Source organism: Myotis myotis, unplaced genomic scaffold (assembly GCF_014108235.1).
Source record: "Myotis myotis isolate mMyoMyo1 unplaced genomic scaffold, mMyoMyo1.p scaffold_m19_p_10, whole genome shotgun sequence".
Taxonomy (NCBI): domain Eukaryota; kingdom Metazoa; phylum Chordata; class Mammalia; order Chiroptera; family Vespertilionidae; genus Myotis; species Myotis myotis.
The window spans coordinates 76,768,239-76,783,059 of NW_023416314.1; the positions used below are offsets into that span (position 1 = coordinate 76,768,239).

General features: G+C 56.3%; 1 protein-coding gene across 1 annotated transcript; it reads left to right on the top strand.

Annotated features, from left to right (window-relative positions):
• Positions 1 to 4,661: 4,661 nt before the first annotated feature.
• MRGPRD (MAS related GPR family member D) lies at positions 4,662 to 5,657 on the top strand. The gene has a single exon (XM_036326951.1). It carries the CDS (start codon positions 4,662 to 4,664, stop codon positions 5,655 to 5,657), a length of 996 nt encoding a protein of 331 aa, XP_036182844.1.
• Positions 5,658 to 14,821: the final 9,164 nt, after the last annotated feature.

Below are 14,821 nucleotides of genomic sequence, written 5' to 3' on the forward strand. Positions count from 1 at the left end.
GCCGGAGTTAAGAATCGTGTGGTTTGCCTCTGCTGTGCCCGGCACTCCAATGCTGGCTCCATGAGAGGGACCCCACTCGGGATGGGGCCCTACGCCTCTGGGGGCTGTGAGACAGAGCCCAGAGGGAGCTGGGCCCCCCCGCAGAGATTAGGGGCTGGAGTGGGGGAGAAGGGTCAGCTCCCTCCCATCCCTCCCTCCCCCTCCTTCCCCAAGTGCCTCCAAGCCCAGGAGAACCCATTCTTCCGGTTCCTCGGGGAGCTGGTGCCTGAAGGGTGACTCCCCCAAATGTGTATGTTCTGTCTCAAGGTCCGGGGTCCGTCCCAGACCAGGGGGTCCACAGGCAGGAACCCAGCTCCCCCATCCCTTCCCAAAGGCTGCTTGGGGTACCTCTGCACCCACGGACCCCCACTGAGTCCAGCTCCACCCACTTGTCAACACTGAAAGGTGAAAATGGGAGGTGGCAGGGTTCCCCTCTAGCCCCCTCTCCTGTACCAGCCTCCGCAGAAACCCCAAAGATCTGCCGGACTCATGCCCATCCAGTCTACAAAAACATTTATTGGACACCTGCTGTGTACAGGCACAGCGGTAGGTACCAGGGAATACAGACAAGTCCCTGCCCGAGGAGCTTTCATCCCCATGGAGAACACACAATAAACAAGTAAAATATATTTTAGAAAGAGAGAATCATGTGGTCCATTTCCACACAGAGCATGTGTTGTTTGCTTTCATTAGGAAATATTCACAGGTCCTGAGTTCCTGCCAGTTAGTGCATTAGTCGCTCGGGTACCATAACAAAACAACAAAACACAGCAGGCAGTCGCTTCCAAACAGACGCTTGTTTCTCACGCTTCTGGAGGCTGGAAGTCTAAGATGGAGGTGCTGGCCATGGGGAGCTCACTTCTTGGCGCCTTCTCTCTGTCCTCACACTGGGGAGTAGGAGGGTAGGAGGGTTGGGAAGGTTGGGGGGTGGGGGAGAGATGCACACAAGAGAAGGAGGGAGGGAGCGCCCTCTGGTGTCTCTTCAGAAGAGGACACTAATCACATTAGATCAGGGCCCCACCCTTATGACCTCATTTAAGTACCTCCTTATCTCCCAATACAGTTGCATTGTGGGTTAGAGCTTCAACAGGTGAATTTGAAGAGGGCACAATTCAGTTCACAGCAGTCGGGATAAGGGCTCCTCTCTCTTCCAACCTCCCAAATCCCTGTTCTCTTTCCTCGATCCCAGTATTTGACCTCCCTTCTACTTTTGCTGAAAAGGGGGATGCCTAAGAAAGAACAGTGTCTCTGCTGCTGAGGGTCGCCCCTTGGGGCTGTCTTCTGGAGCCACCCCACTTAGAACACCAGCCCCTCCCCTCGGTGCTCCATCCCCTCGCCCAGCCGTTATCTGTTGGAGTTTCCCCGAGCGGCTCCTCTGTGACAGCGTCCCCGCTCCACGGGGACATTGTCATGTCAGAAGCCGCGCTCTTCCTGCTCACTGACAATCTCCCTCAGAACATCATCTCCGGGAGGCACAGTGTCTGTCTGCTTGTCCCTCTGCCCCAGGACCTGGAACAGCACTGGCCCAGTCTGCCCTCAGTCAGCACTTGCGGGTGGACAGCTAGTGACCACTAGGAAGAGGCCCAGGTGTTCCAGGGCCCCTGTCCAGGCGGAGGGACCCCTGACCCAGAGCAGGCAGGACCCCATGTGAGCGGGGAGGTGAAGGAGGTGTTGGCCTGGGGGCCCAGTGTCATAAGGACTGGGGGTGGCAGTGTGCATCCCCGCCCTGTCCACTCAGCCCACATCCTCCCTCCTGGGAGAGCTGCCCAAACACGCCTGAGTGTGGCCTTTGAGTGGCATTGAAGGAGGGGTCCCGTCTGCTAAGGGAGGCCAAGGGGATCCTTGCTCGGTCCTTCATCCCTTCACCCGGTTTCTCCCAGCTGCCCTCAGCCCTCAGGACCTCTGAGTCCCCACCTTGTTAGTTTTCTGCCGTGGTCGTAGCAGGTAGTTGTATCTAAGCGTGTGTTTCCTCCCTGGACTGTGCTCTCTGAGAACAGGCTTTGTCCATCGTGGTCACTGCTGAGTGTGTGTGTGTACACATATATGTCTGTATTGTATGTTGTGTATATGTGTGCACGTGTGTACATGCTATGTTTACCTATGTGCATTATACATGTATATCGCTGTGTGTATATACCATGTATGTGTGTTATTCTGTATGTATATATGTTCTCTCTATATAGCACTATGTATCTGGCACATGGTATAAGTCTGATAAATATTATTTCACTTTGTCTTGAACCTAAGGAAGAGGCTTCTGATTGTAGCCACAGGGCACCTATGGAGCTCGGAAGCAAAGAAACAATAGAGATGATTTTTGAAATAAAACAATTCTCAAAAGCCCTAGCCGGTCTGGCTCAGTAGATAGAGCGTCGGCCTGTGGACCGAAGGGTCCTGGGCTCGATTCTGGTCAGGGGCACGTACCTTGGTTGCAGGCTCCTCCCCGGCCCAGGCCCTGGCCAGGGCTTGTGCAGGAGGCAACCGATCGGTGTGTTTCTCTCACATCGATGTTTCTCTCTAAAAAAAAAATCAATGGAAAAATATCCTCGAATGAGGATTAACAACAAAAAACAATTCTCAAAATACAAACCTCCTGCAGATAGATGAAGGACAAAAGAAGCAAAGGCACAAATTAAAAATGGCAGATAGAATTAAACTTTTAAAAATTATAAAAGCATTACACCAATAAACATGAAACCAGAGGACAAGAACAATTTTCTGGAAAAATAATGTCACCTACTCTAAGTCAGGAAGTGAGGGAGAATCTGAACACACCTCACAGTAACTCAGCTGAAGCTGTAGGGTTTTCTCACCGCTCTGCCTGTCCGCAGCCACGGAAACGTCGCCAGGCCAGATGGTCCACCTTCGGCCAAACCTTCAACGAAAGATAATCCTCACGTGATAGAAACTGTTCTAGAGGGGAGAGAGCGAGGGCCATCTCTCTGAGTCCTTTCATGAAGCCAGAGAAGCCTTACAGCTTTGAATACAAAGCATACGAAGACGGCACCAGAAGGCAAAATCATGGCCCAGTTCACTTACGGACATGGATGAAAATTTGCCAAAAAAAAATCCCAGCACCCAAGCAGGGGGCAAACAGCAAATTGGAAATGATTTGTCCAGGACACAGAAGGCTAAATAAGCATCAGAAAGCCTATCACTGTGTATTCACCACAGAAACAGATTCAGGGAGGGGGAAAATGATTCCGTAGATGCAGAAAAAGAAATTGTGATAAATTTTGTCACTCATTTATGATAAATAAATGGTCAGAAAGCCAGAAAGGGAACTTCTTCACCTTGATAGAAGGTAATACCACAGCCCTAGCCAGTTTGGCTCAGTGGAGAGAGCATCAGCCTGCGGACTGAAGGGTCCCAGGTTCAATTATGGTCAAGGGCACATGCCCGGGTTGCAGCTCAGTCCCCCAGTGGGGGGCAGGCAGGAGGCAGCCGATCAATGATTCTCTCTCCTCATTGATGTTTCTATCTCTCTCTCCCTTCCTCTCTTAAATCAATAAAGAAATATATTTTTTTTAAAAAAAGATAATACCACAGCCCTGGCCAGTGGCTCATTTGGTTCGAGCAATAAAATTCCAAACCACAAAACACTGCTTTTCCATGCCATCACCTGTAACTATCCTAAAATCATAGCGTTGACAAAAAACAAACAAACAAACAAACAAAACAACAGCAAGCATCCATGTAAATTAAGAACATTTCCAGGTGAGTGCTGGGGGTGGGGGAGCTGGGATGGAGATAAGCGGGAAACTAAATGATTTTATTTTTTTAAATATATTTTTATTGGTTTCAGAGAGGAAGGGAGAGGGAGAGAGAGATAGAAACATCAATGATGAGAGAGAATTATTGATCAGCTGCCTCCTGCATGCCCCACACTGGGGATGGAGCCTGTAACCCGGGCATGTGCCCTGACTGGGGATCGAACCGTGACCTCCTGGTTCATAGGTCAATGCTCAACCACTGCGCCAGGCTGGCTGGGCAGCTTTTGCTTTCCTTTAAACGGCCTGCTGGTCCTGTGTGCTAGCGGGAGGGCGTGACTCATCCTACTCTTTGCACCTGAAGTTCACTTCACAGGATTTGAATTACAGGAGAAAAATGATATTATCAATAGATGTAGGAAGAGCCTTTAAGAAAAGTCAGTCGATGTCTCTTCGTGATTGAAAAAAATAAGCTCAAAACTAGAAGAGCCTCTTGCCCTGGCCGGTTTGGCTCAGTGGATAGAGCGTCGGCCTGCGGACTGAAGGGTCCCAGGTTCGATTCCGGTCAAGGACATGTACCTTGGTTTCGGGCACATCCCCAATAGGGGGTGTGCAGGAGGCAGCTAATCGATGTTTCTCTCTCATCGATGTTTCTCTCTATCCCTCTCCCTCCTCTCTGTAAAAAAATCAATAAAATATATTTAAAAAAAAAAAAAAAACTAGAAGAGCCTCTTAACATGGCCAAGGGCCTCCATAGCTCTGGGCGCCTAAGGGGCCCTGGTGGCAGGTTCAGGGGGGCTGGGAGCCGCTGGGAGGGCAAAGGGTCGCCTCCTGGGCAGGGCCTGTTGCCAAAAGCGTGAGGGCCCGGAAGCATGAAACTCGGGGTGGGGGTCCCCGAAGTCCCCAGGGTCCATGCAGCACAGAACCTCACGCAGGTTCACCTTCTTCCACAGGATGAACCAGACTCTGAATGACAGCCAGGCGCCCACGCCCGACCCCAGCAGCCCGGAGCCGCGGGCGCTGGGCGTGCCCTACTGGGTGCTGAGCGCCCTGACCCTGCTCACCTGCGTGTGCAGCCTGGCGGGCAACGGCCTGGTGGTGTGGCTGCTGAGCTGCCGCGTGCGGAGGACGCCCTGCACCGTCTACGTGCTGCACCTGGCCCTGGCCGACCTCCTCTTCCTGCTCTGCATGGCCTCCGTGCTCAGCCTGGAGGCCGCCGAGGCGCACCCCATGGCCTCCGAGGTGCTGCGCAGGGTGAAGTACTTCGCCTACACGGCGGGCCTGAGCATGCTGACGGCCATCAGCACGCTGCGCTGCGTCTCTGTCGTCTGCCCCGTCTGGCACCGGCAGCACCAGTCCCCGCGCCTGTCCGCCTGGGTGTGTGCGGCGCTCTGGACGCTGTCCCTGGTGATGAACACCCTGGCCGCCGTCTTCTGCAGCAAGTACTGGCGCTCGGACGAGAACCAGTGCTTCGTGGTGGACGCGGTGTTCAGCGTGCTCATCCTGGGCATCTTCACCCCCGTGATGACCGTGTCCAGCGCCACCCTGTTCGTGCAGGTGCGGAGGACCTCCCGGCGGTGGCGGCGGCGGCGGCCCACGCGGCTGTACGTGGTCATCCTGGCCTCCGTGCTGGTGTTCCTCGTCTGCGCCCTGCCCCTGGGCCTCTACTGGTTCCTCCTCTTCTGGCTGCACCTGCGGCCCCAGGTGGTGCGCCTGTACAGCTGCCTGTCGCGCCTGTCCGCCACCGTGAGCTGCGGCGCCAACCCCGTCATCTACTTCCTGGTGGGCAGCCGCCACGCGGGCCCCCGGGAGCCCCTGGAGGCCGTGCTGCAGAGGGCGCTGCAGGAGGCCCCGGAGCTGGAGGGGAGAGAGACCCCCTCCGGCTACAACAACGAGGAAGGGGTCTGAGCCGTCCCCCCCCCCAAACCCCCGCAGGCCTGCTCCAGCCCGGCACCTGGCTGGCCTGCTGTTGCCCCCAGGAACTCTGCGCTTCCCCTGTTGGGGTCCCTTTCCTACAGTCAAAGCTCCCCCCAGCACGGTCCGGGCCTCACGTGCCACTCAGCTGGAAGATGAAATGTAATCTCTTGGCATCTGAGGATCTTTGGTTAGAGGACAAAGGTTAGCCGTCACCCTGGCCCAGCACATTCTCTCCGCCTCCTCCCCCTCAGATGCGGCTCCTGGGGTCTCCTGGGGTCTCCTGGCCCTGCTGGTCCTCGGGCATGTGCTGGCGGCACCCACTGGCCCCCAGGCGATGCCCCTGGTCCCCTCCCACCAGTGTCCTGCTGACACCCTGCAAGCCTGCAGCCAGTCAACCGTGTCGCCTTTGCTGACCCAGCCGTGGCTGGCTGCAGGCCACAGGACTGCCTCGCGCTCCTTGTCCTCGACCCCTGACCTTTGCCTGCGGGTCGCCGTGCACCACCCCTGCACCCATGGCAGGCCAGCTCCTTTTCCCGGAGGTCACACTGGAAATGCTCAGCTGAGCTTGGCGGGACTGCGCCCGCACGGTGCCTGGAGGCAGCTTCCTCCCAGAGGCCCACGCAATGCCAAGCAGGGTCGGCGGCTGTCCCTGATCCACTGCCCCTCCCAGAGTCCCCCTCAGCTTGCCCCACACCCTCTGCCCCTCTGGGGACAGAGCCCACCGGGCGATGTGGGCACGTGCTCTGCCGTCCTCCGTGGGTCAGAACAAGGAGTGGACTTCTGCTGCCGTCTCGTGTCCAGCCTCAGGGCTGGGGGCTTGGGTGGAGGGCACCTGGCAGGGGGTCCCCACAGAGCTGCCCTGCACGGAGAGGAGGGAGGAGGAAAGAAAGAAGTGGAAACATCATGGCCCGGCCCACAGGGCTGGCATCTTGCTGCGTAATCCTATTAGGAGTGTCAGAAGCCAAAGGGTACCTGTCCTTCCGACTGGCACCCTCTGAAGCAATTCCCAGTCTTCCCCCAAAAGAGGGAGCTTCAAGCCAGCTGGGGCAAAGGTCAGATCCTCAGAGAAGCTAGAGAAACCCACTAACGATCCATAAATGTTAGCCCATGGCAGCAAGCGCCCCAGCCTGCAGATGTGAGCACCCCGTCCGCACATGCTCAGGTTGCACCGCTCGATCCCCAGTAGGGATCTCATCATTGATGTTTCTATCTCTCTCTCCCTTCTCACTTGCTCTCTGAAATCAATAAAAAAATATATTTAAAAGTAAATAAATAAAACAGTCATGGGATTGTAAAGTGCAGCACAGAGAATATAGTCAATAATATTGTAATAAGTATGTATGGTGCCGGGTGGGTACTAGACTTATTGGGGTGCCACTCTGTAAGTTATATACATGTCTAATCGTTATTTGTACACTTGAAACTAATATAAACTAATTTTGAATGTCAACTGTAATCTTATCTAATAAAGCGGTAATATGCAAATTGACCATCACTCCAACACACAAGATGGCCACCCCCATATGGTCAAGGATGGCTGGCAGGGGAGGGAAGTTGGGAGGAACCAGGCCTGCAGGGGAGGGCAGTTGTGGAGGGACCAGGCCTACAGGGGAGGAAAGTTGGGGGTGGCCAGGCCTGCAGGGGAGGGCAGTTAGGGGCAATCAGGCTGGCAGGGGAGTGGTTAGGGGTGACCAGGCAGGCAGGCAGGTGAGCAGTTGGGAGCCAGCAGTCCTGGATTGTGAGGGGGATGTCTGACTGCCCATTTAGGCCCGATCCCCCCGGATATCCCTTGAGGGGTCCCAGATTGGAGAGGGTGCAGGCTGGGCTGAGGGACACACACACACACACACACACACACACACACACACACACACACTGTGCACAAATTTCATGCACCAGGCCTCTAGTTAAAAAATTAAAAAAAATTTAAGAAGTAGCTCATTAAGAGGAAGAAGCCATTTGGGAATAGAAGGCATCAATAGGCTCTTGGGTTTTTCATAATGAAGTAAACGAACAGGAGTGCACTGTATGCACACGGGGGGAAGAATTTCAATCGTGTGCTGATTCGACAACACCCATGCACATAGCTTCCCACGACAGCCAGAGCACCGGCAACAACAGAGTCAAGGGTGGGGTCGACTCAAAGTCCACTTCAGGTGAAGCATACACAGGACACCCCAAGGTGCCCTGCAGTCTCGCGTTCATTATGAGAAACCTTGAGAGAGGCCTTCCCAGGTTTGGAACGATCCTGAGACGTTACCAAGACAGGCGGGCAAGGTGAGAAACACTGTGAAACCAGTCGTGATGCTAAACACATTGCGGCCAGCCATGCTGAAAAGGCCAAATCGCCTTTCAGCTTGCTCTCTGGAAAATATTCCAACCCGTCGACATGTGAAAAGGCAGTCGAAGAGTGTGTGGCCAAGAAAGGTAGAAAAAATATTACAATGTCTTGTATTTTGTATTAGTTGTGGTATCGGTCCGCTTTTTAAAATCCGTGATCTGCTGTGATGACTTTTCCCATTCTAAATAAATATTCGTTGTCATATCTACCTTGGTATTCTTTTTCTTTTTAAAAAAAGTTTTTGTTTTAGAGAGAGAATAACATCAATGCGGAAACATCAATCAGTTGCCTGCTGTACCCTGATCTGAACCCAAAACCTGGGCATGTGCCCTGACCGGGAATTGAACCCGCGACCTTTTGGTGCACAGGGCAGCACTCCAACCAGCCTCAGCACCCTCCCTCATGCTGATAAGCTTTGGGCTCCACAAAGTGTAGCATGGGTGGAAGGCAGAGGGACTCCCATTGAAGCTCCAGACGGTCAGCAGGACCCTTGGACAGCTGAGGGGCAGCCACACAGCCCCAGGGCCCTGGGCAGGGGCTGCCTCCGACAGCGCTGAATTCTTTAGGTCAACAGAGTGGCAATTCAGATCCCCAATTTCTTGTTTTGTGATCTGGACTGAAACTCGAGGACTTCCTGAGCCGATGCCGAAAGCAACGCTGCTGTTGTTGTTGTTGTTGATGGGAGGTTGACTGATTTGGGAGAGCCACGCACTTCCGCAATGTGCCCAATCTGTTCAATTCACAACGTCACAGTTTTGTTATTCACTCAGCAAACGTTTAGGAGCGCTTACTCTGAGCCAGGCACGGCTCCCAAGGGGCTGCACATCTGTCGGCCGAAAAAGAGACATTGAGAAGGTTCCAGGAGCCACAGGGCAGAGCCTGGCCCCACGCCTCCTGGCCCCCTCCTCCTTGCTGTGGATGGACCCCCATGTGTGCAGTGCGGGGCGGAGGGAAAAGCAGGCGTTCAGACTACACCAGTAAGCCCCCCGGGTGACTTCTGAGGGAACGCGTGTAGGAGAGAGCATAACGGGGGAGGTGCTCGCTTACTGAGACCAAGAGGAATGTCTCGATGCGCGTGTGTTTATAGAAACCGTACCCGAGTCCTCGCCCACACGGTTGGACGTGGTCCTAAGCATTTGCACGGCGGTCGACACGAATCCGAAACTCCCCCAGGCCAGGGGTTCGGGTGGCAGAGAGCAGAGTCCGCAGCTTCATGTAGATGGAAGGGCCCCAAGTCCTCGGGGGAAAGGAGGGCATGTGGCCTGGGGTCCCCCTGCACCCACCACGACCCCAGGGAGGACCCCGAGGGACCCAGAGCAGGCAGTGCCAGGACACTCCACGGCGCTGGGCAGTGAGGGACGGATGTTTTGGAAATGAGTGGACTCGGAGAAGGCGTGCAGATGGGCTTGTAGCCAGGTGGTCCAACGGCCAGTCCCCTTTCGAGAGAAACCACAACCTCCTCTGCAGGAATGGCTTCCCAGACTTTTTTTTTTTTTTTTTTTGGTTAGGTTGTACGATGCAGTTTTTTAAAGGTGCACAATATAGTGATTTCAAATACACTTACATTGTGACATGATTACCGCAGTCAAGTCCAAATCCATCACCTGTCCATCACCGCTGCCGTGCATGCGTGTGTGTGTGTGTGTGCGTGTGTGTGTGTGTGTGTGGTGAGAACACAGCTGAAAGAACGTTCAAGTTTACGATGTGGCATGGTAAGCTCCAGCCGCCGTGTGTACATCACGCCCAGCGCTCACTCATCGCAGACCCGGAAGTTGCGATGTCTGACCAGCGTGTCTCCATGTCCCCACCCTCAGCCCGGGCCACCCCCACCCTGCTCTCTATGGCTGGACCTTGGTTCTAGGAGTCGGGCTTTTAGACTCCACCTGTACGTGAGCTCCGACAGTCTCTGTCCTTCTGTGTCTGGCTGATCACGGAGCGTGACGCCCCCGGAGTTCACCCTGTGGGTGCAGACGGCAGGGTCCCCTCCTCCTGCGGCTGAACAGTGTTGCACTGGGTGCGCACGCCTCCTTTATCCCTGCATCGGTCGGTCCCGGACACGGACGCTGCCTCCTGCCTCCACGTCGTGGCTGTTGTACCGAACGCTGCGCTGAGCGTGGGTGCAGGCAGGTCTCAGAGATGCTGATCTCACTTCCTCTGGATGTGGGCCCAGAAGGGGGACTGCTGGGTCAAATGGCAGGTCTAGCTTTCATTTTTTTAGGAACCTCCTCACTGTTTCCCACAGTGGCTGCACCAGGCCCATCTCCCCCAAGTCTCGATCCGGCACCTTCTGCCACGGGAACCGAAGGGCCCCCTTCCTGCAAACCCTCTTCTCATCACGTCAGACAACTGAGGGGTGTGGCCATGGCCTCTGAATACTGTCCCCCAAAATTCATGTTCACCTAGAGCAGCGGTTCTCAACCTGTGGGTCTCGACCCCTTTGGCGGTCGAACGACCCTTTCACAGGGGTCGCCTAAGACCATCCTGCATATCAGATATTTACATGACGATTCTTAACAGCAGCAACATTACAGTTATGAAGTAGCAACGAGAATAATTTTATGGTTGGGTCACAACATGAGGAACTGTATTGAAAGGGCCAGAAGGTTGAGAGCCACTGACCTAGAGCCTCAAAGTGGGATTCTAAACTTTTTAATGTTTTTATTGATTTGAGAGAGAGAGGAAGAGTGAGGGAGAAACATCAGTGATGAGAGAAAGATCAGTCGGCTGCCTCCTGCTCGCCCCCTGGTGGGGATCAAGCCCACAGCCTGGGCATGTGCCCTGATGGGGGAATCAAACCAGTGACCTCTTGATGCATCAATCCACTGAGCCACACGGCCGGGCAACGTGGGACTTTAGAAAAGGGTCTGTAACTAGTCAGGATGAGGTCACACTGGGTTGGCGTGGGCCCTAAAGCCAAAGACCGATGTCCTCGAGAGAAGGTCATGTGAAGAGACAAAGAGGCACAGAGAGGAGGCCGAGCAGGGGGTGAGCGGCCACAGCCAGGAACTGGGGGGAGAGGGCTCCCCCAGATCCTTCCCGGCCTCCGGAGGGAAACAACCCCTAGCACTGTGGGCCCAGACTTCTGGCCTCCAGGACCGGGAGAGAATGAAACCTTCGTGTTAAGCCACTGGGTCGGTGGTCACTGGCTGTGGTGGCCCCAGGACACGCTTACGTGGACTCAGGTGGCCCTCTCACTCCCGGGGAACTGAGGCTTGAGGCAGGTGGCCGAGCAGGGAAGGCCCCGGCCACTCTGACCCCGAGGGGTTCCTGCACTTTCTCCGGGCTGTTCTCGGGGCGCGATCAGCTCGGCGGCCCCCGCAGGCTTTAATCAGACAGACAGAGTGCTGAGCAGGGACGGAAACGGTGTCCCTCAGGGACGGGGGCTGCCTGGTCTCCCGGGACCCACGTGGCTGGCACCTCACCACCTGAGGCCAGAGCTACGGCCCAGAGTTACCGCCACCGGGCGGACACCCAGGAGCCCCAGGAGCCCCCTGAGCCGGCCCTGCCCGGGGAGCAGCCGTGGGCACTGGCAGGGGCCTGGGAGTGACCGAGACCCTCCCCCAGGACAGGATGCAGCTCCAGCGCAGGTGAGGACTCAGCGCAACTCCCCGTGGTGGAGTGGGAGGCAGGGGGGCCCAGTGGTTAGGCACATGCCACTCACTTGTCCCCTGGCTGACCCTGGGTCGCCTCCTCTTCTGCCCACAGGACCCCAGACACTCACGGCACCCTGAGGGCGGCTGGCTTGTCCACGCTGCCGCACGCGGGAAATGCCCACTGAGAAAGCAGACCCCTGGCGAATGCGCCCGCACCCAATCGTTTCCAGCACATGACAAGCTTCTATGCGTTCAGAGAAGAGATAGACTCGAAAGAGTGGGATGACTTTCTTCATCTACTTTAATGGAGGGGGGATTGATTTGTGAATAATTGGGGGGGAACAATTTCAGGCAAATTTTGTTCTTATAGATGGTGCTATTTCACCGGCACAAACAAGGGACACAGAACCCCGTCCACGCCACGGCTTTCCGAGTGGTTGTTTATGCTGGAAGCAAGGGAGAGGCCTGCAGCCAGCTCCCCGCTTGGCGTGGAAGCCGAGAACATTCCTGCAAAGGCAGCTGCGAGGCTCGGGCGGGAGGGGTTCTCCTGGCCGGGGGCCCACAATCTGTGCTCCTCTTCTTCCCTCGCTGAGCGCCCACCGTGAGCCTGTGTGCACCAGGCTCCGTGCCATGACACGGACAACACTCCCGCAGGGGCAGCGGCTGCCACACAACGAATCACATGGTTCATTATTGGACCGGCATTGTGCCAAGTGGTTCTAACAGGAAATGCGGGGCGAGGTCAGCACAGAGCCTGGGATGGAGAGATGGGAGATGGAGATGGGGAGCTGGGGATGGAGATGGAGATGGAGATGGGGATGGGGATGGGGAGAGGGAGGGGGAGGGGGAGGGGAGAGGGGGATGGAGATGAGGAGATGGGGATGGGAATGGGAATGGAGATGAGGATAGAGGTGGAGATGGAGATGGGGATGGGGATAGGAATGGGGAGAGGGAGGGGGAGGGGAGAGGGGGATGGAGATGAGGAGATGGGGATGGATATGGGGAAATGGGGAGATGAAGATGGAGATGGGGATGGAGATGGAGTTGGGGATGGGGATGGGGATGGGGAGGGGGAGGGGAGGGGGAGGGGAGAGGAGGATGGAGATGAGGAGATGGGGATGGGAATGGGAATGGAGATGAGGATAGAGGTGGAGATGGAGATGGGGATGGGGATGGGATGGGTTGGGGATGGGGAGATACAGGTGGAGATGGAATGGGGATGGGGATGGAGATGAGGATAGGGAGGGGGTGGAGATGGAGATGAAGATGGGGATGGGGATGAGGAGATAGAGGTGGAAATGGAGATGGAGATGGAGATGGAGATGGAGATGGAGATGGGGATGGGGATGGGGATGGGGATGGGGATGGGGATGGGGATGGGGATGGGGATGGGGATGAGGAGATGGGGATGGGGTTGAGGAGATGGGGATGGGGTTGAGGATAGAGATGGAGATGGCAATGGGGATGAGGAGATGGGGAGAAGGAGATACATCCCAGGTGATAGCTAGGTTGTCAGGGGTGGGATAGAGGTTGGAAACAGCCCGCTGGGCAGCACATGGGAGAAAACTGACGGCATGTGGGCCTGCCGGGTGGGGTTGGGGCAGAACGGAGCCGGTGTTGGCCAGCTGCTGGGTGAGGCCCCCGCAGACACACAGGGCCCCACGCCTGGGAGGACACAGGCTTGGCTAGTCCCAGGCACTCAGACCAGGAGATGCCTCTTAGTGAGGCATGAGTGGCTTCTGTTCGGAGTTGGGGGGAGAGGTCAGAGCCACGAGGCTGGGGAAACGGCTCTGGCTCAGTTTCCCTGAAGTGAGCCCAGCGGGCCTCAGGTGCATGTGGTTTTCGGGGACAGGGCGCTCAGAGGAAGAGTGGGGAACAGAGCGAGCCTGACCACAGCAGCCTGGGGACACCGGCGTCCTCGGCCTCCGGGCCAGGGGCTGCATTTGAACCTCTGAGTCCCGCTGTGCTGTCCCAGTTCCTGAGCCCAGAACCAGGAGCAAATCACAAGATTTTGGGTAAATGTGTGATGCAGCCATAGTAACTGGCACAGCCATCGTTCCCTCTGATGCGTCAGAAAGCCCTGCCCTAGGAACCGGGCTCCAGTCCCACCTCTGACGGCTGAAGTCTTCCTCCTGGCCCCAACCCCCCTGGCCCTTCGTCCCGTCGCCCACAGGAAAACAGCCCTCGTGCGGCCAGAGCAGGGCTCGGCCCCAGCTCCCACCCTCTGCCTGCCCTGTCTGTCTGTTTTCTGGGACACAGGTTCTGTATCTCCCTTTAAGAAAGGCTCCATATTTTGAAAACATTTTCGGTTTTTGGTATCACAGCCGAGGGTCACGTGTGGATGGGGGTGCTGTGTCCCTAAGCAAGATCTGCATTGTCATCCTGACCAGAAGTCTCCATTCTGTGCCTCCTGCACACCGGCTGCCCCTCCCTGGTGGGGGCCGGGGCACCCCCAGTGGGGCCTGTGCCTCCCCCCGGTCCTGAGCGTGCTGTGCAGCCGGGCCTGCTCCGACATCTCTGTGCCTGGGGACCCAGCACAGGCTCACCCCAGCTCAGAGCCCCGCGGACTCCCGCTTTAGGGCGCCCACCCAGTTCATCCGGAGAGAGAGCCGGCATTCTGGGGGACTTGCCGGGCCCTGGCCGCATGAATCCGGGAGAGGAGACAGCACCAGCAAGCTGCACACTCCGTCCTCTCGACCTGAGGACAGGGTGTACATGGAACTGGGGCACCAAGACATCCCTTCATTTGCTAAAGATGATACACCAGAAATTTCCCCATCACTAGGCTGTGTGATCTACCCTGGGCGCCCCAGCCCCGCCCACAGCTTCCTTCCATCCATCCAGGGCCCCAGCTGCCTGGGCAGCATCTCTGCACAAATCAGAGGCCGGGAGCCCTCCCTCCGAGGGACGTGATGGGCGGGGTGAACCCCAACTCACCCCCAAAAAGCCCAACTGCATAGCCTCACGCAGGGCCTGCTCTGTGCACCCCGAGAGGCAAGAAGGCCAGCTCGGGCCAGGACCACCCGACGGCTGAAGTCTTCCTCCCTGGGGCTGACCACTCAGTTGAGTGGCAGGACAATCGAATGGTGCGGGCACGTGTTTGATAGGAAATGAAGGGGCGTGAGAAGCCCTTCGGTGGGTTTCTGCTTCTCGGGGCCCTGAGAGCTCTACCTCGTTTCACGAAAAGAATCTAAGTACAGCCGCCCCATAGAGAGATTCAC

Coding starts and splice junctions, on each gene's coding strand:
- MRGPRD (XM_036326951.1), top strand. CDS start 4,662: ATGCAGCACAGAACCTCACGCAGGTTCACCTTCTTCCACAGGATGAAC.